Consider the following 23,382-nt stretch of genomic DNA (forward strand, 5'->3'; position numbering starts at 1 on the left):
CATATATTTGCATAACACAACATTAATTATTAATGTAAAGACTTTGTTCTGGTTGTTCATTTTGAACTGATTTTAGGATTTATTTTACCAGTGTTATATTTTAGTGTACGGTCTATCTACATATTCACTGCTCTGCTCTCCCGTACGTATGGAAGCCCTGAGAGGCCAAGAGAGAGCACAATATCTCAAAATCCTTTTTCTAAATCTGATCTAAAGAGTTTTCTCTGCCGTGTTTATGAGTGACGGGATATTCTAAGTTCCTTCATTTGTATCTTAAACACTTGGATTCATATTAGTTTTCTTGTCTAAACTCTGCAGTTGGTTGTTCTCTGAATAACAAAACATTCCAGAATAAAGTGCTTTATACCACTTCACCGACATTACGGATAAAGTTCAAATCCTTTTTTTTAATCATATGCACAAATGCAACATGCTTATTAAATATGTATAAAAACAAGTACAAGTAAATGAGATTATCATCATAAAATAGTGCAAATTAAAAAAGGGATAAAATATAACAAATATTTAATAAAATAATATAGATTTGACTAATTGCAAAGTGAATAAACTGAATGTAATCAGGAATGTAGTAAATGTATATGTACAGTGATAAGAATAATGTATACATATATAAATATATTTTTTAAATATATATTACATATATATAAATACATATATATGTAATATATATGTAATATATATATATACATAAATATATATATATTACATGTATATTATATATATATATATGTAATATATATATATACATACATAAATATATATATATATTTTTATATATATGTATATATCATATACATATATATATTTTAAATATATTTATGTATATACATATATATTTGTAATATATATTTATGTGTATATTTCTGAGGTATAAACATTTGTGAAACAATAAGTAAAAGTATATAAAGTGTATTTGGTGCAAAGGTTTCTGTGGTCGCTGCACTTCAACGATTGGCTTGTGGTTGCTATGGGAAATGTCCACAGCAACAGTTAGGGGGTGGAGACTAACGGCCCGTCATTCACCGTGAAAGATGACGGACAGCCGCATAAACCAATCCACGGTCGAGGAATATGAAGGCGGCCAATGAAACACGCAGCAGAAAAAAATAGCCTCGTAGTTAGGTAGAGAGCGCAAAGGGCAGTCGCAAGTTACCAGAATCTCTGCGAGACAGCAGCGAAAAAACAGACTAATGGTAAGCTAAGTATTTACATATACATAACATGTATTAACCGTGAACTACCGAAGTGAGCTCCTTTAATTATGTTACTCTGTGTTGCGTTCACTGACAGGACGTATATTTTACGTAGGGAGGTCTAGTGTTAGCCGCTAATGTAACGGTAACGTTAGCTATGTTGCTAACAGGTAACGTTAGCTATGTTGCTAACAGGTAGCTATATATGGTGTGTTGTCCTCTTTGAATCAGAATCAGAACCGTTTAATTGCCAAAGTATGTTGCACATACAAGGAATTTGACCTGGTGGAAGGTATATAACATTAAACAACCAACACAGTGCAACAAATAGAAACATATTAAAATGTACAATAAAATATAAAATATAGTGCCCAAACAAACAGAAAACAGGTAAGTGTAATGTAAAAGTGTCACGTGTATTTATATATAGAGACATAGAAGGGATGTGCAGAGGAGTGTGAATGTGTATTTACAAGACGACACACAAGATTACTTTAAATAAATAAATAGATAGATGGATGGATGCATACATTACTACTACTACTACTACTACTACTACTACTACTACTACTACTACTACTACCACCACCACTGATGAACCCTCAGCTTTCTGATCAACCCCTGACCAACATGTTCTCTTTGCAGACCCGGCATGAGGAGCCAGTCCTTCCACTAACATGGACAAGTACGAAAAGGTGAAGAAAATTGGCGAAGGTTCATTCGGAAAGGCCATCCTCGTCAGATCCAAGCAGGATGGACACCAATATGTCATCAAGGAGATCGGCATATCTGCAGTAAGCTGCTAATGTTACACAAGCTCCACACGTCACCGTTAATGTGAACTCTCTAATGCTTCCTTTTCTCCTTCTCTGGTCCTTTTCTTGTGACAGATGTCCAGTAAAGAAACGCAGGAGTCTCGGAAAGAGGTTGCCGTTCTTGCCAACATGAGTCATCCCAACATCGTCCAGTACAAAGAGTCTTTTGAAGGTATTCACGCGATCCAGAGATCTCAGCCTTGAGCTGAGAGAAGCACAGACGTAACCTCCTGTGATTGTATCCCGATGGACACAACATGAGGTGTTTACTATGACTTCTCTGAATGTCTTCTAACACGTTTCTTTAGAGGGGGGCTGCCTGTATATTGTGATGGATTACTGTGAGGGCGGAGACCTCTTCAAGAAGATCAACTCTCAGAAAGGAGTGCTGTTCTCAGAGGAGCAGGTAAGCCTCTCATATTCTTCACATATCATATTAACTAATGCTGCTCCATATCTTTGTATTAAGACCCTTTTAATGTCTGCTTTCCTTTGGGTTGTTCAGCCATTAGAATTATAAAAGATGTCGATAGGAAGTTGATCCTGTATGATGCTGTTTCCCATCTTCTCCCCGCCCCAGATCATGGACTGGTTTGTGCAGATTTGCCTGGCGCTGAAGCACGTGCATGATCGAAAGATCCTCCACAGGGACATCAAGTCACAGGTACTTCTTCCTTTAGACCTCCAGATCTTCCCTCCTAACTCGCTCATCTGTCCTGTATTTACACGTCTTTTCATAACGTCCACGTAGAACATATTTCTGACAAAGAATGGGACGGTGCAGCTTGGAGACTTTGGGATCGCAAGAGTGCTGAACAGGTGTGTGTGACATGTCATCTGAATAGATTCACAAATCTCTATAAAGATTTGTGAACAGTAAAACATAATGCTATCGATTCTCTTTTAATTTCTCAGCACGGTAGAACTGGCGAGAACGTGTATCGGCACTCCGTACTACCTGTCACCAGAGATCTGTGAGAACAAACCGTACAACAACAAAAGGTACTGATGATGTATGTTGTTTTTCATGTTTGTGGTGTGAATGAATATTTATTAGAAACACACCAAACTGAGTGGTGCGTGATGAGGACGTTGTCTTCGGGGGGATGTAACGGTCTCGTGTCTCCTCTTTATTGAGTGAAGCTGCTCGTCTGTCGCTGCAGCAGGATGTCGGTATTGATTTCCTCTTTAACTACTTTAAGTGTGCATGACATTTAATCTACTTTAGTTCCAACCGATGAAGTCAATTCAGCAGAAACTCAACGTCCTGTGATTAGTTTTTTCAGCAAAAAAATGTATTAATAGATATTACAATAAAATGTCCACAGTTGTTTACTTGCATTATTTTTTGAATTACTAGTTTTCTGAAAATGTATTTTAAATATCTAATTATATATGAGCTAATTTAGATCCATTTCCAGAACATAAATCTGAACGTTAGTAAAAGCAGGTTCAAAATGATTGTTTCATGTTGTTGACATATTAGAGTCAAAGGTTTTTACATTCATGATATCTCTTTATATCACTCCATAAACCAGAAAATACTGTCAACAGCCATAAAACATCTATTATCACCATGTTGTATTAATAAATGTAGTATAAATGAGTGTGTGAGTGATGTGTGAACCTTCAGCACACAGAGAGGAATGAAAGAGTGAAGTTTGGTGAATGTAAGAGCTGCTGAAGTGGAGATTTATCATCAGAGTCTGAGAACAAACTCATTTAGAGGAAACGTCCTTTAAAGAGACGTTTAGTTACATTACAGACATTTAGAGACTCTACAGGTGAACACATGAACTCATAGATATCACCATGAAACTTCACCACTTCATCACTCACATTAAGAGTAGTATTTATTGTGTTACAAGTTTACTGAAATGTTATGTTTAAATATGCAAATGAGGCATTATGTAATGGTGAATTTAGGAGAAATCTACAGACGTAAACAGACAAAGTAGTGAAATAAATGTTTTATTTCCTCTCGTCTGACAGAAGACGAGTTATGGAGGGAAAATACTAACAACTCTAAATGAACAAGTGTATACACTAATGTTTGAGCCTGTTGTGTCTCCCCTCAATGATGATGAAATCATTGTAAGTGTCTGTTGATACTTCATTGAATGGACGTAAACCTCAGAACTGACCCCCCCCCCGTCTGTCCATCTGTTTGCTCTCCCCCCCCCCCTGCAGTGATATTTGGGCCCTCGGGTGTGTCCTGTATGAAATGTGCACTCTTAAGCATGCTGTAAGTATTCAGTGTGTGTGTTGATTCATTAATGCAGATTTAATGTATCTTATGAGGCATTGCAATGCTCTCTCACATGCTTTGATGTATCATCCTGAGAGTCTCATAATCTAATCTGTGGCTCTTCATCGTCTCAGCCACACATTCATGAACCCTCTGAACCACAAAGCTGCTCTCTCTGTGGTCCTGCTCCTCCATGGAAACAGAACGATCACGGCTACAAGTAGAGACAACAAACATGTCTTTAGTAAAGAATAAAACGCTTATCATGGCATAAATCATAAAAAAGAAATAGTTGAATTTCTTTGATCATTTCTTTTACAAAAATTGGAAAACAATGAAATCTATATATGCAACATTTCTCCAAGTGCTACCAATGTTGAAAAAAAATGGAGGTTCCAAATGTTATATATATTGAACTATTATTAACATTTAATAATATTAACAACCTCTCCTCTCTCCTCTCCTGTCCTCTGTCCTCTCTCTCCTGTCCTCTGTCCTGTCCTCTGTCCTCTCCTCTCCTCTCCTCTCTGTGTTCACTTCCTGAAGTTCAGTCAGAGTTTCTCCTCCTTGTAGTCACATGACTGTTGGTCTCGGATGAATCAATCATGACTTCATAGTTTCACTGAGGAGCTCACACTTTAATGTTTTTACACAATCTGGTTTAAGTGAACGCTTTATTAGAGGAGAGATTTATAATGACAACATGTAGAATAAAATGTTTTTGATGAAATATCAAAATTTAAAACTTTGTATTGTCTGCTTTTTCTGATGGAAGCCTTCATTGTTTTTTGGTGTTCCGAGGGTTAATAACCGCTGCTTTATTACCATCATTGAGTGTGATTGTGCGTGTATTTCTCCTCAGTTTGAGGCTGGCAACATGAAGAACCTGGTTCTGAAGATCATCCGGGGCTCATACCCCCCCGTGTCCCTCCACTACTCCCAGGAGCTGCGCTCTCTCCTGGCGCTGCTGTTCAAACGCAGCCCTCGAGAGAGGCCGTCCGTCAGCAGCGTTCTGGACAAACCTTTCCTCACCTGCAGGATAGAGAGGTTCCTCACCCCACAGGTAGATCGGCACACAGCCGGGTCGCTCTGATACACAACAACAGCACTGTAGTTAAAAATAACATTCATTCTCTACCGATTCCAGATCATTGCTCAGGAATTCCGCCATACTTTTCTTCACAAGCAGCCTAAAGTGGGTTTGGTGCAGGGATCACCAGGTCAGCAAACACTTTTTCTTTTTCTTCCATAAAAGAGAGATAAACTGGTCGCTCTGTGTTCTCAACCGTAGATCAGAAACGTGTCCGTGGAGCTTTTTGTTCCCGCCTTTATTCCAGAGTGTGTTCTTTAAATTTGAGAGCACGACTTATTGATTTCACTTCAGATTTTGTGATGCTCTCCCTCAAAGCCCTGTCTTCAAACTCAAACAGCTCCTGCTCAAGCTGTGTGCATGCACAGATTGTATTGTATTACATGCACAGATTGTATTGTTGCATGCACAGATTGTATTGTTGCATGCACAGATTGCATTACATGCACAGATTGTATTGTTGCATGCACAGATTGTATTACATGCACAGATTGTATTGTTGCATGCACAGATTGTATTACATGCACAGATTGTATTGCATTACATGCACAGATTGTATTGTTGCATGCACAGATTGTATTACATGCACAGATTGTATTGTTGCATGCACAGATTGTATTACATGCACAGATTGTATTGTTGCATGCACAGATTGTATTGTTGCATGCACAGATTGTATTGTTGCATGCACAGATTGTATTACATGCACAGATTGTATTGTTGCATGCACAGATTGTATTACATGCACAGATTGTATTGTTGCATGCACAGATTGTATTGTTGCATGCACAGATTGTATTACATGCACAGATTGTATTGTATTACATGCACAGATTGTATTGCATTACATGCACAGATTGTATTACATGCACAGATTGTATTGTATTACATGCACAGATTGTATTGTATTACATGCACAGATTGCATTGTTGCATGCACAGATTGCATTGTATTACATGCACAGATTGTATTGTTGCATGCACAGATTGTATTACATGCACAGATTGCATTGTTGCATGCACAGATTGCATTGTATTACATGCACAGATTGTATTGTTGCATGCACAGATTGTATTACATGCACAGATTGCATTGTTGCATGCACAGATTGTATTGTATTACATGCACAGATTGCATTACATGCACAGATTGCATTGTTGCATGCACAGATTGTATTGTATTACATGCACAGATTGCATTGTTGCATGCACAGATTGTATTGTATTACATGCACAGATTGCATTGTTGCATGCACAGATTGTATTGTATTACATGCACAGATTGCATTGTTGCATGCACAGATTGCATTACATGCACAGATTGTATTGTTGCATGCACAGATTGTATTGTTGCATGCACAGATTGCATTGTATTACATGCACAGATTGCATTGTATTACATGCACAGATTGTATTACATGCACAGATTGCATTGTATTACATGCACAGATTGTATTACATGCACAGATTGCATTGTATTACATGCACAGATTGTATTGTATTACATGCACAGATTGTATTGTATTACATGCACAGATTGCATTGTATTACATGCACAGATTGTATTGTATTACATGCACAGATTGTATTGTATTACATGCACAGATTGTATTGTATTACATGCACAGATTGTATTGTATTACATGCACAGATTGCATTGTATTACATGCACAGATTGTATTGTATTACATGCACAGATTGCATTGTATTACATGCACAGATTGTATTGTCGCATGCACAGATTGTATTGTTGCATGCACAGATCTCCTCCTCACACTTCTCCTGTGTGAGACGTCTGCTCTCATATTGTTTTTTGTGCAACAACCTTGTCAGAAATTCCCCCACCCAACAGAACACCAGGTGTAGTGTTGACCAATGAAATGATCCCTGCCTCAATGCGGGTGCGTTCGCTTTACCTCTTAGAGCGTCCCGGGCAGGCGGTTACTATCCAAGGCTTTATTATATGATTTATTTACCACTTTTGAAGAGGATAGACAATATAAAACTGATTTTTAATAATTATTTTTACCACTATAAGGACAGAATAAGTGAATAATTAACACAATGACGCAGGAAATTGTACCACAATATACAGGAGTGTTTGTGTCGTTTGGTAATTCAGGTCAGAGGTGTGGAACACCAAGTGCATTTCAGCTATAGTGCCAATAACCTTATGTAGTTGCACTTTCATGATACAATATTCCTTTACTTCTAGTCCTCTGGAGACCAGCAGTGCGTAGACCTCATAGAAAACACTACTTTTATAGTAATGCCTTTTTTGGTGCACATTGTACTGGCTGCTGAATACTGACTTGGATGAATGCTTTTTTTGACCAGCTAAGCGTCCTGCCCCTGGCTCCATACCACTCGCCCCGGCCCAGAAAATCACCAAACCAGCCAGCAAATACGGAGTGCCTTTAACTAGGAGGAAGGTGTCGGATGCAGCCAAAAGACCCGCAGAGAGGAAAGCAGCTGTGAAGCATAGACCGGTGAGTAGATAGTTGATGACTAGTTCCTGTGAAAACAAAAAGCTCTCTTTGCTGTGGAGCTCTTGGTCTGTCGTGGCGGAGGCCTCTCCATCTGTGTGCTTGTTTTTACATCATCGTGTGTCATATGTTGCTTAGGCCCCTCCCCCTGCAGCCCCCCAGAGAAGAGTGAGTCAAGTGGAGGAAGAGAGGAAAAAACACGAGGTACAACAGAGAGCGCCTCATAACTTGAATTTACTGTTAGACTCCCCCTTCCGTTTTTCTCCCCATATTTACTCCCACATGAAGGTCTCCTCCGACCAGCATGTTTAGTTTTCCCTCCCTCTCATCACGCTTCATCCCCACGTTCACCTGTTTCTCTCATTCCGAGCTTTCTCTGTTAACCACAGCAGTCCTGCTGCCTCGAACACAGTTTCTTTGAGATGCTTCTTTTTTAAATGCGATGCTTTTGCCTCATTCAGGATGGCATGAGGAAGAAACGGATGGAACTGATTGAGAAAGAAAGGAAACAGAGAGAGCAGGTGGGTGCATTTGTTAAAGTGTCAGTAGTGATATTTAGTATGAGGTTGTGAGGTCCACAGCAGAACATCACTTTGCTCCCGTGCTGGTTCTCCTGTCTGTTCCTATGGACTCATCTACTGTAGTAGAACCCTGACTGTGCAACAAAAAATCCAAACTATCCCTGTAAGTCCCTCTGTAAAGCTTCTGATGGATCAGGAAGCTGCTGGAAGTGTAACAACAGTTCTGTTTCCTTCAGATGTTCCTGTTGAAAGCGGAGCAAATGAAGAGATATGAAAAAGAAAAGGTAGCTGTCGTTTCTTATTTCTCTTTTTTCATGTAACGAGTCATTACTGCAGTAGGGGGAGGGGCATTGGAAAGGGAAACTGTATTGTATGTCTCCATCTAAAGCTGAAGTAATGAATAAGCTGTGATCTCTAACAGATCAATCGTATAAACCAGGCCAGAGAACAAGGCTGGAAACACGTCCAGAGCTCTAGTGGAGGGAGCAGCCCAGAGAGGAAGGTACTGGACTCAGTCACCAGAACTACACTTTAATGATTCTATTCGTGTCATTCAGCTCCTGCTTCAGGCTCACAGACACCTTTTGTGCCCTTTACTCAGTGTTTTGTAGGTGGTGGAAACAGGGCCGTCCCATGCTCCGTTCAGGGTCCCAACCCTTCGGCCTGTCTCCCAAGTAAAGCCCCGTATGAGCACTACCACGCTGCTCTGGACCAGATGGCTAAACAACAGCCCAAAGTCCTCAGCAGAGAGGGATCCTCAGCAGGACCGGGCAGTCCCATCCGGTAAGGTCCGAGATGTCTCTGTGGTTCAGGTGATTTCCTGTGTGTTGAATACTGGTTTTAATGGCGTCCCCCTCCGTTTGTGAGAAGCGTACCGTCTGCTGCCGGTGCAGTGCTGCCCAACGGCCCCGCCCGACTCCTGAACTGTGACGCCTTCAAGAGAGAGCTGCAGAAGCTGCAGCACGTTTCCAAACCAGCCCACGTCAGTCGGTCAGTCGAGCAGCTGCTCCTCCACATCTGGATTTAAACTCCACATCCCTCAGCTATTTCTCACAGCGTAGTTATTCATTTACGGTATTCTGTTCTCAGGCCTCGGGGTCAGGTCGAGGAGTTCTTACAGCGGAAGAGAGAAGCCATGCTCAACAAAGTCCGTGCAGAGGGACAGCTGGTACGTAGTGAGACTCCTGCTGAGTGTTTAGTCCTGTTACCGGAACACGGAACCTCTAACACATTTAAAACCCCTCGCTTACTGGGTGTGATGTTCTATGCACAGATGTTTTTAAAGGTTATCAAACTCAACGCTCAATTCAGCATATTGTTTGTGTAAACACTGAAATAAATGGCTCCATGTATCGTGGAAGGGAAGCAGCAGCCAGGTTTCAGCTCATTGTTTTGGTTTGTGAGGTCGAGACCCACCAGCTCTCACTGCCAACCCCACAGAAACCATGAGCTACCTGTCGTTAGCCAACAGTTCAGCATAAGTAGCATTGAGCCAGAGTAATTGAGTGAAGGGAGTTGAACATATGAGAGGCCAAAATGACTTGACATTGTTCTGCATTAATAGATTTTCAGCCACTAGGGGGCAGAATGAGCCGAGAGGAAGCCGACAGACAGACTTCCCTGACGACGTTCTCGCCTTTTGAACTTGTTGTTGGTGGCAGTGTGCAAAATAATCGGGGGGGTTCCCGTGTCTTCCCACAATTTTGTCCAAAGATTGTCGGTTTAGGTCCACAGACAGACCTGGAGACTCTGGCTGGATGTCATTTACGGTGGAAAGTCGTTGCTCACACTCACTCTTCATATCAGAGAATAAATGTTTTGCACTTTTAATAATGGAAACTGCTTTTAAAAACGTTTTTAGTGACAATTGCAAGTGAGAAATAATTGTCGTATGATTTTAGAAACTCGCTGAAATGTTGCTGACATACAGCAGACAAACATAATCATCAACAGAACCACTGAAGTTGTGTTTCTGGCCACTTGATGGACATCAGTCCAGTATTTACTGCTCTGGTTTTTTCCAACTTTCTTCACCAGCTGATAACATTTATTTATTAAGATTTATTGGTGGAAACCAGCTTCCATCTGCTGCAGGTTGATGTGAGGAGTATACAGATAAAACACCATGTAGAGCTGCAGAGTTGGGTGACTTTATTATTATGAATCACCCTTTTATGATTTACATGTAGTGATTTGATTAAACGTTCCCTCCTGGCCCGAGCTCGTGACTGTTGTGCCGGTCAGATGTTACGGTCCTTTTATAAAAATGTGGAACGGTAAACAGGGCGCTCGGCAAAACCTGGCAGCGACCTATGGAAGCTGGGCCGGTTCGATCCGGTGCAGGAGACCCAGAGCCAACAAAGAGGAGGAGGTAGGAGCCCCACAGTCCCCCTCACTCACAGCACGTCTGGCTTTGGCTCGTCGTCCTTCATAAGCGTCTCACAAAACTCCCCCCGACCCATAATTCAACCCGGCAGCTCAAACCCATGCTCGCCTGTTTTGCACAACCACGGTGTGGTGTTCCACTGTCTTTATTTTGCCTCTCCAATAATGGCTGCTCACAACAATAAATACCATTGTTTTTGTTCGTTGTGTCCCATTTCTATGACCCACTCCCACCTCGGTTTGAGTTGTTTATTGCAGCTGTGTTTTGCTTTGAATGGAGCACATAAACATTTGCATCTTTATTGTTAACTGTAAACGTTGTGTTGCTTATTATTCTGGCTGATGTGTTCATGTACAGTGCTCCCTGTGTGATTGTGACCGTGTTGTTCTTCATCTCTGTGTGTCTAGCTTGCAGTGTGTAACACCTGTGTATTTGTTCTCAGGAGTACTTGTCAAGGCTGAGGCAGATCCGCTTGCAGAACTTCAATGAGCGTCAGCAGATCAAAGCCCGGCTCAGAGGAGAGAAGGTGCAGTCCTCCGCTCTCTCGCTCTGAGATCACACTTGTAATGAGTGTTTTCCTCTTTTGCGCTCTGACACGTCGTCTCCCCGGCTGCTGCTGGTGTGTTTTTATTCTCAGTATGACAGCGATGGTTCTGACAGCCAGGAGTCCAGCGAGGAAGCCGAGCACAGGAGGAAGAAGATTGAGGCTTTAAAAGTGAGTCTGCCTGCAGAATGATTCGTTTCACAACATGCAACATTCAGATGATCACAAGAAAAACAAACCAGTGACACAACTATGAGTAGTTCCTTAAAGCTACACAAGAAAAGCAGACAACAAAACAACATTCCTGTAGAGCGTTTTTGCATCAGGATGAATGGAAACAGCAGCAACTGAAACAGGGGAATTCTTTGGGCAGATAATACGGCCGGCCTCTTAACATAAAAAATTCTACAACAGATAAACGTAGACTATGTTTGAGCACCAAGTATCACCCGCCTCCCCTCGTCCCACCGGAGTCCTGCCCTCGAGTGCACAAACCGATCCAGGATGCCACGATGGAGGCAGGTCTCTGCAGGATGTGGGCACCTCAGTCTCTGATCTCCCAGTGCCGGAACAGTCCGAGTCCTCTGTCATCCTATGAAGCAGGCTGGGTAGTGGAGCAGGTCCAAGCTGGGCCGGCCTACCTCTTGTCCCGACTCTCTCTTCTCGGGGCGGTCGCACCATACGAGCTCGCCTCTCGCACTCACTGTTCATATTTGAGAATAAATGTTTGAATAATTGACAACTGCTGGGCATAATTAAGCTTTTAAAAGACCCCCCCATGCCCCCCGTGTTTCGCACATTAGATGTCAATCAGCCTAAACCTGGAAGACCATCAGCTCCCTTCCAGAATACTTCAGCCTGTGACTTGTTCTCTTGGTTGCTTTAATGAGGATTAGAAAGTCAGAGATGTAGCTCATCCGATAATCAATTCTACAATAACCTGACAACCAGAAAATTAAACACCTCGGTGTTCAAAGGCCCTAACTTCACACAAAGTGTGAGGACACTTAATGAGACAACTGAGACGCTAGCTGCTCTCCTTTGCTGACCTTTCTAAAGTTCAGCAAATGATCAAATATTTGGTCATTGCCTCATGCTTCTTGTCACCAGGCCCAAGCTAACGCCCGCGCTGCCGTACTGAAGGAACAACTAGAGAAGAAGAGGAGAGAGGCTCATGAGAGGGAAAAGAGAGCTTGGGAGGACCATGTAAGCGCTGATCCTTCTTTCCTACCATTACCTGTCCTGACCGGTGCATGAGTGGAGACTAATCTTGGGTATTGTGTGTTGTGGAAGCTTGCCGCTCGGGGGATGAAGGCTGGCATCGCGGCAGCAGGAAACGTAGCATCAGCAGCATCATCTACCTCTGACGGTCCTCCTCCACAGCCGAGTCCCTCTCAGCCAGACCCGGCTGCCAAAGCTCCAGCCCTGCCTGCAGCCATATCCATGACCGCCGCCCTGAAGAATGTCGGAGCAGTCAGTATACATTCACTAAGTCTGTCACACCCGACGCCACTGGTTCCCAACCCGCGGTCTGGGAATTCTCTGCAGGTCAAAATTAGATTTCTGCACATGTAGAACGTAAATCATAACGAAACACTTACTGGATCATTTATACCAGTTCATACAAGTATTAAAAATATACATTTTATTTGTCTATATGCTCTTTAGACCTGGTGTTTGTGCACAGTGTGAGATAAAGCTTTGATGAGATACAGGTAGGGGGGCTTCAAGGAGAAGAGGTTGGGAACCGCTGTCCTACGTTATGGTATTGTTTTATTTGATGTACTTATCAGTTCTATCAGTTATCATTTTGTGTTTGACAGACTACTCCACTCAAAGAAAAGTCGTCTGAGCCAGAGTCTGCCACAGTCATCCAGGTGAGTGTGTGACGGGTCAATAATCGTTTATTACAGTAACGGTGTGCTTTAAATAGTCGATCTTTAGAAAGATAATTCTACTTTATGCCTTCCGTGTAACAGAGTGAGAAAAAGCAGATCCTGCGCCGACTCAACCAGAACCTCAAAGCCCAGAGCCCGGTAGAAGATGCGGAGGAGTCCCTTCCTGGTCCGGCCCCCCAACAGAACCAGTCTGACTCTGAGACACGTCCCCCTTCCAACGGAGACCGGAAGAAGTGGGAAGCAGCAGAACTGCCGGTGCTTCCTGTGGCTCAGCTCACCTTAGAGGAAACGTGCACCTCAAGCAGTAAGTCGAGCCAGCGCTCCGGCCCCGTGGGTTAAAGGGGAACTTAGGTATTTGTTAACCTGAGCCCTGTTTTCACATGTTTTTAAGTAACTAATGGAGACAGCCGTTTCTAACATCGGTCCTGTATTGAAGGAGAACGCTGTAGCTGCTAAACGGGTTAAAAACACTGTTGTTACCCTTTTACCAAAAGTCAAATTTACAAGATTATTCAATTGTTTGTGTGCTTTACGCTGACCAAGTGTACTTGCTGGTTCTTTTGAAGTGGTTATTGATTTAGAAAAGAGACACTTTCCAAATGATGTAGCTTGCCTTTATATAGTTAGCACTAAGTAATATTAATAATACCACAAGGAAAATGTCATGATCGCCATGATGTATCCACATTGCTGCTTCTATTTTAAGGTTTTGTAAGAACTTTTCTCTCTCGTTCTCATTGTCTCACCAGCCACCTCAGTGTCTCCAGATGATACACCGTCTTCTGCTGGAGACAGGAAGAAGTGGGAGGCGGGAGTTCCTCTCGTCCTCTCTGTAGCCCGACAGACTCTAGAGGACACGTGCATCAGGACCATCGGTGAGTGACCTTTCACCTGAGTGAGAACGCAGAGAAATCACAACAACCTGCAGAGTGCACGTGAAAGAAAGTCTCTGTTTCTGTGCGATGTCTCAGAGCAAACATCGGGGGAAGTGATACAGATGGCGGCGCTGCAGGAAGAAGCTCCTCGGAAGGTGTGGGGGGCGAGTCCGGACTCTCATGTGCTGAGAGTTCTCCGGGAGGCGGAGCTTCAGCCTCTCACCCAGCAGCTGGAGGACGTCACCCTCTGCGAGGACCAGAGTTCCAGCCCCGGTTAGTCTTCATTCAGTCGTTCTCATTTGTGTCAGAGAGAAGCCAGGGTTGAAGGAGATGAAGTGACGTCGTCTGTGATATGATGTCATGTTCTCCTCAGATAAGCCCGACCACACAGCAGCAGGCGAGGTCGTGACGGCGCCTAAAGACGAGTCGTCCACTAAACCGGCGCCGCCCACTGTGGTCCGGGGCCCGGAGGTCCAGAAGGAGAGCGCTCCTCACACCACCGACGCTGCAGCACAGAGAGCAGCACTGCCAACAAACTTCACCGACATTCAGGGTCAGTGTGACGTTCAACGTCTCTGCTCCTCATTTCTAAATGTGTACAAATACACAGATGCAGATGTGACTTAAAGTCACGGCACCTAAACTTTGGAACAGTCTCACTTTCTCTCACATCAGCTCAAAACCCACATTTATTCTTTCTGGTTGGATCAATGTTCTTATGTTGTTAATATGCTTTATATCGATTCTGTTTCAGTTAAACGAGTGACCGTGTTAACTGGTGACTTTCAGCCGAATGTGTCCTCGGTTGCTCACAGTAACCTACGTTATAAGCGTCTATACATTGAATTGTTCTTTTACCACTTTACAGCACTTTGATCAACATGTATTGTCCTCTTTAAATGAACTGAACTTATTATATATATATATATATTATATTATAGTATATTTCTACCCTATCTGGTCTGAATCTGTGCAGATCCAGCAGACCTGGAGTCGGTGGTTTTGGAGGAGACCCCTAAACCGGCCTCACATCCTCCAGCTGCTGTGCAGCAGGCCTGGCAGCAGGAAGCCCGGCAGCCGATGTGACTGTTCCTCCTCTTATTATTATTATTATTATTGTTTATATTAAGAAAGAAATGTGCTCGTTCACACAACAATTAAGATTCAATCATTATTTACCACCACAGTATGTGATGAAGCTCCAACAGAAGCATAAATTGTAGATTTCTTTATTTTCTATTGTTGGAGTGAACAATGTCTTTAACACATTTAAAAACATTATTCCTGTTAAAGTGTATTCTTCTTCCAGGCCACCAGAGGGCACAATAACACCAGCTGGCACTGAAGAGGTGGAGAGGAGTGCAGAGAGACCAGCTGAATCTTCTGGTGAGTTTTTAATGTTGAGTGAGTCAAAGACACTTTTCTGTTTTCAGCCTGATTCTATAACCTTAATTAACCCCCCCCCCCCCCCCCCCCCCCCCGTTCAGGTCCAGCACAGAGCGAGGAGCCCCTGTTCATGAAGCTGTGCTCCCCGGCCCACCGACGCACCGCCGCCCTGGCGCTCCTCTCGGCCCAGTCCTCCCTGGACGACTCCTCCTCCTCTCTGGCCTCCCGCTCGCGCTCCGTCTCCCCGCTGCGCTCCAAGCACCACGACGCCCTCCTCATCAGCCTCTCCACGGGCATGTTTGACGCCAACAACCCCAAGGTGATCGGCTGAGCTCTTTAACGCAACACACTGGAACTGACGACGCTTTATGAGGAAAGGTCTGAAGGGGTCACTTGACAGTATGGGGCCCATGGTTGAGGACATCGTTGTTGGTGTGCTGTCGGGACTTGTGGAGTATTTTTAGGAAGGAGTTCAGCTTCCTTTATTCATGAGGGGCTCTGGAACAGACGCTGAGCCATTAATCACACGGTGTGAACCTGCAGCGGGTCTGTTAGGACAGAGAGAGCATCCATCAACCTATATCTGTCACAACCGTCATCAGGGACATCTGGGACCTGCAGAGCCCAGCACACTTCACACTCACACAAAGAGCTGCAGAGAATAATGACCCGCTGTGCTTCTTCAGGGGTGGATACCATAAAGATATAACCGTATCATTTACTTCTTTATAGCAACTAATTCAATCATTTGGAGGTGGATTAGTTTCAACATTATAAAATAAGATAAAATAAGATGATCCTTTTAGTCCCACAGCATTACAGCAGCAAAGTGGACATAGTATAATAAATAAGTAATCTAACAGTTAAAGTATAATAAATAAGTAATCTAACAGTTAAAGTATAATAAATAAGTAATCTAACAGTTAAAGTATAATAAATAAGTAATCTAATAGTTAAAGTATAATAAATAAGTAATCTAACAGTTAAAGTATAATAAATAAGTAATCTAATAGTTAAAGTATAATAAATAAGTAATCTAATAGTTAAAGTATAATAAATAAGTAATCTAACAGTTAAAGTATAATAAATAAGTAATCTAACAGTTAAAGTATAATAAATAAGTAATCTAACAGTTAAAGTATAATAAATAAGTAATCTAACAGTTAAAGTATAATAAATAAGTAATCTAACAGTTAAAGTATAATAAATAAGTAATCTAACAGTTAAAGTATAATAAATAAGTAATCTAACAGTTAAAGTATAATAAATAAGTAATCTAACAGTTAAAGTATAATAAATAAGTAATCTAACAGTTAAAGTATAATAAGTAATCTAACAGTTAAAGTATAATAAATAAGTAATCTAATAGTTAAAGTATAATAAATAAGTAATCTAACAGTTAAAGTATAATAAATAAGTAATCTAACAGTTAAAGTATAATAAATAAGTAATCTAACAGTTAAAGTATAATAAATAAGTAATCTAACAGTTAAACTATAATAAATAAGTAATCTAACAGTGTAAGTATAATAAATAAGTAATCTAACAGTTAAAGTATAATAAATAAGTAATCTAACAGTTAAACTATAATAAATAAGTAATGAAGATGTAATCGGACTGAATGTCTGAGTTCAGTGGAATACATTTATATTGATTTTGCAAAGTGTGTAAATGTTTCATCTGTAAATATAAAGAGACGGAGGCGTTGTGTTTTTCAGGTTGTCCGTCCGACCGATTCTCGCCAACTTTGAATTTCAAATTTAGCACAATAAATCCGCCTGCACTCAGGGATGAACCTCACAGAACACATTTCAGGCCATAACTTAATGCTACAATTTCACACAAATGTCGGACGGGGAAATAATTCCAGTTGATCTGTTCCCACAAATAATATTGAGTCAAATCTATCTCCGTAAAATCACGACTTCCTGTCTGAGCCCCATCAAAGTATTGAACCCGTGGCTCCGTTTGTGTCCTCAGATGCTGCGGACCTGCTCGCTGCCCGACCTCAGCCGCCTCTTCACCCCTCAGCAGGACTCCGCGGTGACGAGCGACGCTCACGTCGCCCCCGACACCAACCTGGAGATCGAGGACCTGGAGGACGCAGCTAAAGACGACGACCAGTCGGAGACCGAAGAGTAAGACGGTTATGAACTGCTGTTATCGTGACTCACTCCGAGTCTGTCAATCAGTTTTCCGTGGCTTGTTGATGGCACACTGTGTTTGATAACAATCTGTCCCTGTTCCCCAGTGCGTATGAGGATGAAGACCTGCGGGACATCCGGGCCTCCATGGAGAGGCTGCTGCAGGAGGAGGTCGGAGCTGGAGACTTTAACGGGAACCCTCCGGAGGAGGAGGAGGAAGAAGAAGAAGAAGAAGAACGGGTACTTTTCAACAGGATAGCCACTGAGATCGACCAGGACAACAGTCAGATGGCTGTAGATGATGATGAAGATGAGGAAGAGGAGGATGAGGAGGACGAGGATGAGGAATGCTCTAACGGGAGTCCTGGTGAGGAGGAAGCGGGGGAGCTGCTGAACAACGGTGTGGGAGTCGGGAACCACAGTAACAACAGCCAGCTCAACGAGGAGTGGCAGTCAGGTACGAGGAGTGTTTGTCAAAATAAAAGCTTATTAAACTGTTTTAATTAAGTTAGTATTTTATTGTAAGGACAAAAGTTAATTTACTCTTTTTGCTGACAAACTCTTTTACTCATCTTGCTACAGAATTTCGTGGAAAAAGGTCGCAAACTACATCAGCCTGTAAAACAAATCTTCTTTAATTAAAGAGACAGTAGTGATGTGTGTGTGTGTGTGTGTGTGTGTGTGTGTGTGTGTGTGTGTGTGTGTGTGTGTGTGTGTGTGTGTGTGTGTGTGTGTGTGTGTGTGTGTGTGTGTGTGTGTGTGTGTGTGTGTGTGTGTGTGTGTGTGTGTGTGTGTGTGTGTGTGTGTGTGTGTGTGTGTGTGTGTGTGCGTGTGTGTGTGGTTCTCCTCCACAGTCAGGGTTCTACTACAGTAGATGAGTTCATAGAAACAGACAGGAGAACCAGCACGGGAGCAAAGTAATGTACTTTTAGGAGTCTAAAATACGTGCACAGCAGAACATCCCTTTGCTCCCGTGATGAAACATCTACTGACTATGGATTCACGCCTTTTTAATAAGTGACCGTGTGATAAAAATGTTATTTCTTTTTTGCAAACGAAGCTCCTTCAGAGTGAGCGAGTCTCACGGTGTGATAACTGTTGCTGCTCCACAGACGGCAGTGGAGAGGAGCAGGGCGGAGAGGCCGCGCACCATGACAGCATCTTCAGCCGCCTGGAGGAACTTCGCTTCAACCTGGAGCAGCAGATGGGCTTCGAGAAGTTCATCGAGGCCTACAATAAGATTAAGGTATGAAAGTGTTTCTGATCCCTCTGAATGTTCTCAACATAAGACTTTACAAACAGACGTGGGTTTTGTTGCTATTTTAAGGCTATACATGAAGACGAAGACGAGAACATTGACCTGGGCTCCAGTTTGGTCTTGAATATTTTGGGAACTGAGCACCAGCATCTGTATCCCAACATCCTCCATCTGGTGATGGCGGACGGCGCGTACCAAGAAGGTTAGTCACGTTTTTTATCTTTTCATCATTTGCGTCGACACACAAGTTGAAAACGTCGTCTGTGGTGTCAGAGTACACTGAGCGTTTATTCTCATCTCCTCAAATCCTCTCCTCTTTCCTAGCGAGTCGTGTAGCTGAGAAACACTGTGTGTCTTCTTCTTCCTGCCAACTCGGTTGACAGAGACGGGGGGGGGGGGGGGGGGGGGGTGTTCTTTGAGTTTGACAGCTCTCCCTCAGGATGAGGAGCCGTCTTCAGATACATTCTCTCACTGAACATCTCTATTCGACGATTCTTTTGTTTTCTATTTTTAGTAGAGGATGCGTGATGAATGTCAGATCTGTTCCCTGAGGATTTATCTCCAGATCTGTAAGAGATGGATCTGCAGGCTATCATCCGTGCAGCAGTAACACTGGTTCATATTCCTGAGTCATCTAACAGTGAATTAACCCATTTACTGCGGTGATGCAGTGTAATCTATCGGCTACAGGCACAAACAGATGTTCTGATGCCTGAACTATCGACCAATACCGAGCACCGATCCGACGTGCATCAAAAACAAATAAATATAAACATATACATGAACATTTTTCACCACCGTCCTGGACAATAAAGTCAACCGTACCGAAGTCGGCGTAAAAGGTCAAATATTCTACATTTGTTTGTGTAATTTTTCATAAATCCCTGTGTAGTACAATGACAACAAACAAACCTTTGACTTTGTTGTTGTCATTTAAAGTGGTTGTTTGCATTAAAAAAAAACAATTTAGGATTAGGACTAAAGTAATTGTATTTTTATTTAATTATTTTCTTGTTATTAGTAGTTTTAATGATGTATAATAAGCTGCTTAGAGCTCATAATTTTTATAATTTAAATATTTTATTTTGCTGTGAAAAACAACTGGATTTATTCCAGATTCTCGGAAAAAAATTAATTTTACAAGATGACATTTGACCACATCATAATAATGTTAGAATTGAATGTAGCCCAATACTCATTTTTACTGAATAGAGCTCGAACTCGTCATAATGTAGCTCAATGCAACCTCCGCTAACGTTAGCTGTTAGCTCCGTTATTTAGCATAACAGGACTGTGCTGCTCACCGGCTGCTAACGTTAACTAGCTGGATAATAACAGCTAACGTTAACTAGCTGGATGCTAACGTTAACTAGCTGGATGCTAACAGCTAACGTTAACTAGCTGGATGCTAACGTTAACTAGCTGGATGCTAACAGCTAACGTTAACTAGCTCCACTCCGGCCGATTTCCACACAGATCTGTTCATAATGTATCATGTAGCATTATCAGGGAAAAAATATGGTGAACAACAATGTCTAACTACAGGTGTGTAGTTCTAGTTTTCACATACAACAGTTTGTTTATGTTACGAAAAGTTACTTTTTGCTTTTTGTGCGTTTTCCTACGAAAGTCCAGAAACGCGTGTCCGGTTCAGCTCGTTACATTCACAGTATTTTTCATAATAAACTTCCGTCTTCACAGGAAACAACTTGGTTAGGTTTAGACGACAAAAGTACTTACTTAGGTTTCAGAAGATATTGTGAAATACTAAGTTAGGTCTCAGCAAAAAATCTTCTTACTTAGGTTCAGTAAAAGATCGTCGTTTGGGTTAAAATGCTGTTGTTGATCTACGTTTCCTTCTAGTTCCACACGAGGAACGAACAGAAGTCTGGAGGAAAGATCTGTTTGTTCCCATTTAAACAGGATCACCAAAAGTCATGAGGACGCATCATCTGGGAACCATGAATCTGCTTCTCTTCTGTCACTTCTTATTAAGAGACGAGATCTAACCAATGACCTCTGCCTCTCATATTAATCATCCCTCTCTCTCTCTCTCTGTCTCTCTGTCTCTCTCTCTCTGTCTGTGTCGCTGTCTCTCTTTATCTCTGTCTGTCTCTCTCTCTGTCTCCCTCTCTCTCTCTGTCTCTCTCTCTCTCTCTCTCTCTGTCTCTCTTTATCTCTTTATCTCTGTCTCTCTCTCTCTCTCTCTGTGTCTCTGTCTCTCTCTCTCTCTCTCTCTCTCTCTCTCTCTCTCTCTGTCTCTCTCTCTCTCTCTCTCTGTCTCTCTCTCTCTCTGTCTCTCTCTCTCTCTCTCTCTCTCTGTCTCTCTGTCTCTCTCTCTCTGTCTGTGTCGCTGTCTCTCTTTATCTCTGTCTGTCTCTCTCTCTGTCTCCCTCTCTCTCTCTGTCTCTCTCTCTCTCTCTGTCTCTCTTTATCTCTTTATCTCTGTCTCTCTCTCTCTGTGTCTCTGTCTCTCTCTCTCTCTCTCTCTCTCTGTCTCTCTCTCTCTCTCTCTCTGTCTCTCTTTATCTCTGTCTCTCTCTCTCTGTCTCTCTTTATCTCTGTCTCTCTCTCTCTCTCTCTCTGTGTCTCTGTCTCTCTCTCTCTCTCTCTCTCTCTCTCTCTCTCTCTCTCTGTCTCTGTCTCTCTCTCCAGATAATGATGAGTAATGTTTCGTGCTGGCAGCCGTGACGATCTGCTGACTCTGAGAAGTCTTCCCGTGACGCTCATCATCATCATCATCATCATCATCATCAGGATCTATGCATGAAGTGTTCAGCCGCCCATCTCACAGTGTTTCAGGCACACTCACATGATGAGTAACGACTACACTCCAGGCTGTGTTTCATACTTTTTTGACTATCAGCACCGAACACTATTTTCTAACCTGTGTTCATTCAGAAGTGCATTATAAAAAACACACGTTCTTATTAACCAAAGCAAACTTCAAAAGTTCTGTCAAATGTTTATGAAAACCTGTAAATGAAGGAAAACACGTGTTTGTTGATTAATGGCATAAATAATGTGTTGTGTTTCAGTTCGTTGTTGGTTCAGTCAGAAGCCACGGTGGCATTTTATTTTGGCAGGGCAAAGATCTGGTCCTCTCAGGTGCTCTCTTCTCGACCACGGCTTCAGAACCCATAAAGCAGGTCAGCAGGACTTACTCAGAACCAGCTGAACCGCCTCTTCCTCTTTCTTACGACTCTTTTCACCGACACAACAAGTTCACTATGATCCAACACGTTTCCACGTTTCTTAAACAATAGATTGGTAATGTAGCAGGACTGTGAGGTCACATAATAACAGTAATAATTCGTATTTGATTATAAATTAAATATTGTAAATCTTTATATGAAATAAACACTTTTTTAAGAACCTGAGGACTTTTATTTTTCCTACCTCTCTCTACCTTTTATACATCTCAAAGGTACTTATTATACTTATTATACATCTCAAAGGTAAATATTATACTTATTATACATCTCAAAGGTACTTATTATACATCTCAAAGGTAAATATTATACTTATTATACATCTCAAAGGTACATATTATACATCTCAAAGGTAAATATTATACTTATTATACATCTCAAAGGTACTTATTATACATCTCAAAGGTAAATATTATACTTATTATACATCTCAAAGGTAAATATTATACTTATTATACATCTCAAAGGTAAATATTATACTTATTATACATCTCAAAGGTAAATATTATACTTATTATACATCTCAAAGGTAAATATTATACTTATTATACATCTCAAAGGTACTTATTATACATCTCAAAGGTAAATATTATACTTATTATACATCTCAAAGGTACTTATTATACATCTCAAAGGTACTTATTATACTTATTATACATCTCAAAGGTACTTATTATACATCTCAAAGGTAAATATTATACTTATTATACATCTCAAAGGTAAATATTATACTTATTATACATCTCAAAGGTAAATATTATACTTATTATACATCTCAAAGGTACATATTGTACTTATACATCTCAAAGGTACTTATTATACTTATTATACATCTCAAAGGTACATATTATACATCTCAAAGGTACATATTATACTTGTACATCTCAAAGGTACATATACTTTTATACATCTCAAAGGTACATATACTTTTCTACATCTCAAAGGTACATATTGTACTTTTATACATCTCAAAGGTACATATTGTACATCTCAAAGGTACTTATTATACATCTCAAAGGTACATATACTTTTATACATCTCAAAGGTACATATTGTACTTTTATACATCTCAAAGGTACTTATTATACATCTCAAAGGTACATATTATACATCTCAAAGGTACATGTACTTTTATACATCTCAAAGGTACATATTATACTTTTATACATCTCAAAGGTACTTTTATACATCTCAAAGGTACATATTATACTTTTATACATCTCAAAGGTACATATTATACTTTTATACATCTCAAAGGTACATATTATACATCTCAAAGGTACATGTACTTTTATACATCTCAAAG

General features: G+C 41.3%; 1 protein-coding gene across 4 annotated transcripts; it reads left to right on the forward strand.

Moving 5' to 3' along the window:
- Positions 1-1,085: 1,085 nt before the first annotated feature.
- nek1 (NIMA-related kinase 1) lies at positions 1,086-22,239 on the forward strand. 4 transcript variants are annotated; one of them, XM_076087300.1, is made up of 36 exons: positions 1,087-1,214; positions 1,860-2,008; positions 2,105-2,201; positions 2,338-2,435; positions 2,610-2,693; positions 2,781-2,848; positions 2,945-3,031; positions 4,220-4,274; positions 5,140-5,340; positions 5,425-5,497; positions 7,704-7,855; positions 7,991-8,056; positions 8,314-8,373; positions 8,610-8,657; positions 8,795-8,875; positions 8,975-9,156; positions 9,244-9,363; positions 9,463-9,541; positions 10,658-10,744; positions 11,202-11,285; positions 11,397-11,474; positions 12,414-12,509; positions 12,597-12,776; positions 13,127-13,180; positions 13,283-13,505; positions 13,951-14,076; positions 14,173-14,349; positions 14,450-14,629; positions 15,053-15,158; positions 15,386-15,462; positions 15,564-15,781; positions 17,443-17,600; positions 17,714-18,063; positions 18,719-18,852; positions 18,934-19,066; positions 21,520-22,239. In XM_076087300.1, the coding sequence occupies exons 2-36, from the start codon at positions 1,892-1,894 to the stop codon at positions 21,531-21,533; spliced, it is 4,143 nt and encodes a 1,380-aa protein (XP_075943415.1). In that variant the 5' UTR covers positions 1,087-1,214; positions 1,860-1,891; the 3' UTR covers positions 21,534-22,239. The 4 variants fall into 4 exon arrangements, with proteins under 4 accessions (XP_075943418.1, XP_075943415.1, XP_075943417.1 ...); XM_076087302.1 differs by lacking the exon at positions 10,658-10,744; XM_076087301.1 differs by lacking the exon at positions 7,991-8,056.
- Positions 22,240-23,382: the final 1,143 nt, after the last annotated feature.

This window comes from Anarhichas minor, unplaced genomic scaffold (genome assembly GCF_050575085.1).
Source record: "Anarhichas minor isolate MPS153535 unplaced genomic scaffold, ASM5057508v1 ptg000010l, whole genome shotgun sequence".
Taxonomy (NCBI): Eukaryota; Metazoa; Chordata; class Actinopteri; order Perciformes; family Anarhichadidae; genus Anarhichas; species Anarhichas minor.

Excerpts from the sequence above, each read along its gene's own strand:
- nek1 (XM_076087300.1), top strand. The coding sequence starts at position 1,892 with ATGGACAAGTACGAAAAGGTGAAGAAAATTGGCGAAGGTTCATTCGGA. Across the intron at positions 10,745-11,201 it reads GAGCCAACAAAGAGGAGGAG|GAGTACTTGTCAAGGCTGAG; the intron begins GTAGGAGCCCCA and ends ATTTGTTCTCAG. Across the intron at positions 15,782-17,442 it reads TTGACGCCAACAACCCCAAG|ATGCTGCGGACCTGCTCGCT; the intron begins GTGATCGGCTGA and ends TTGTGTCCTCAG.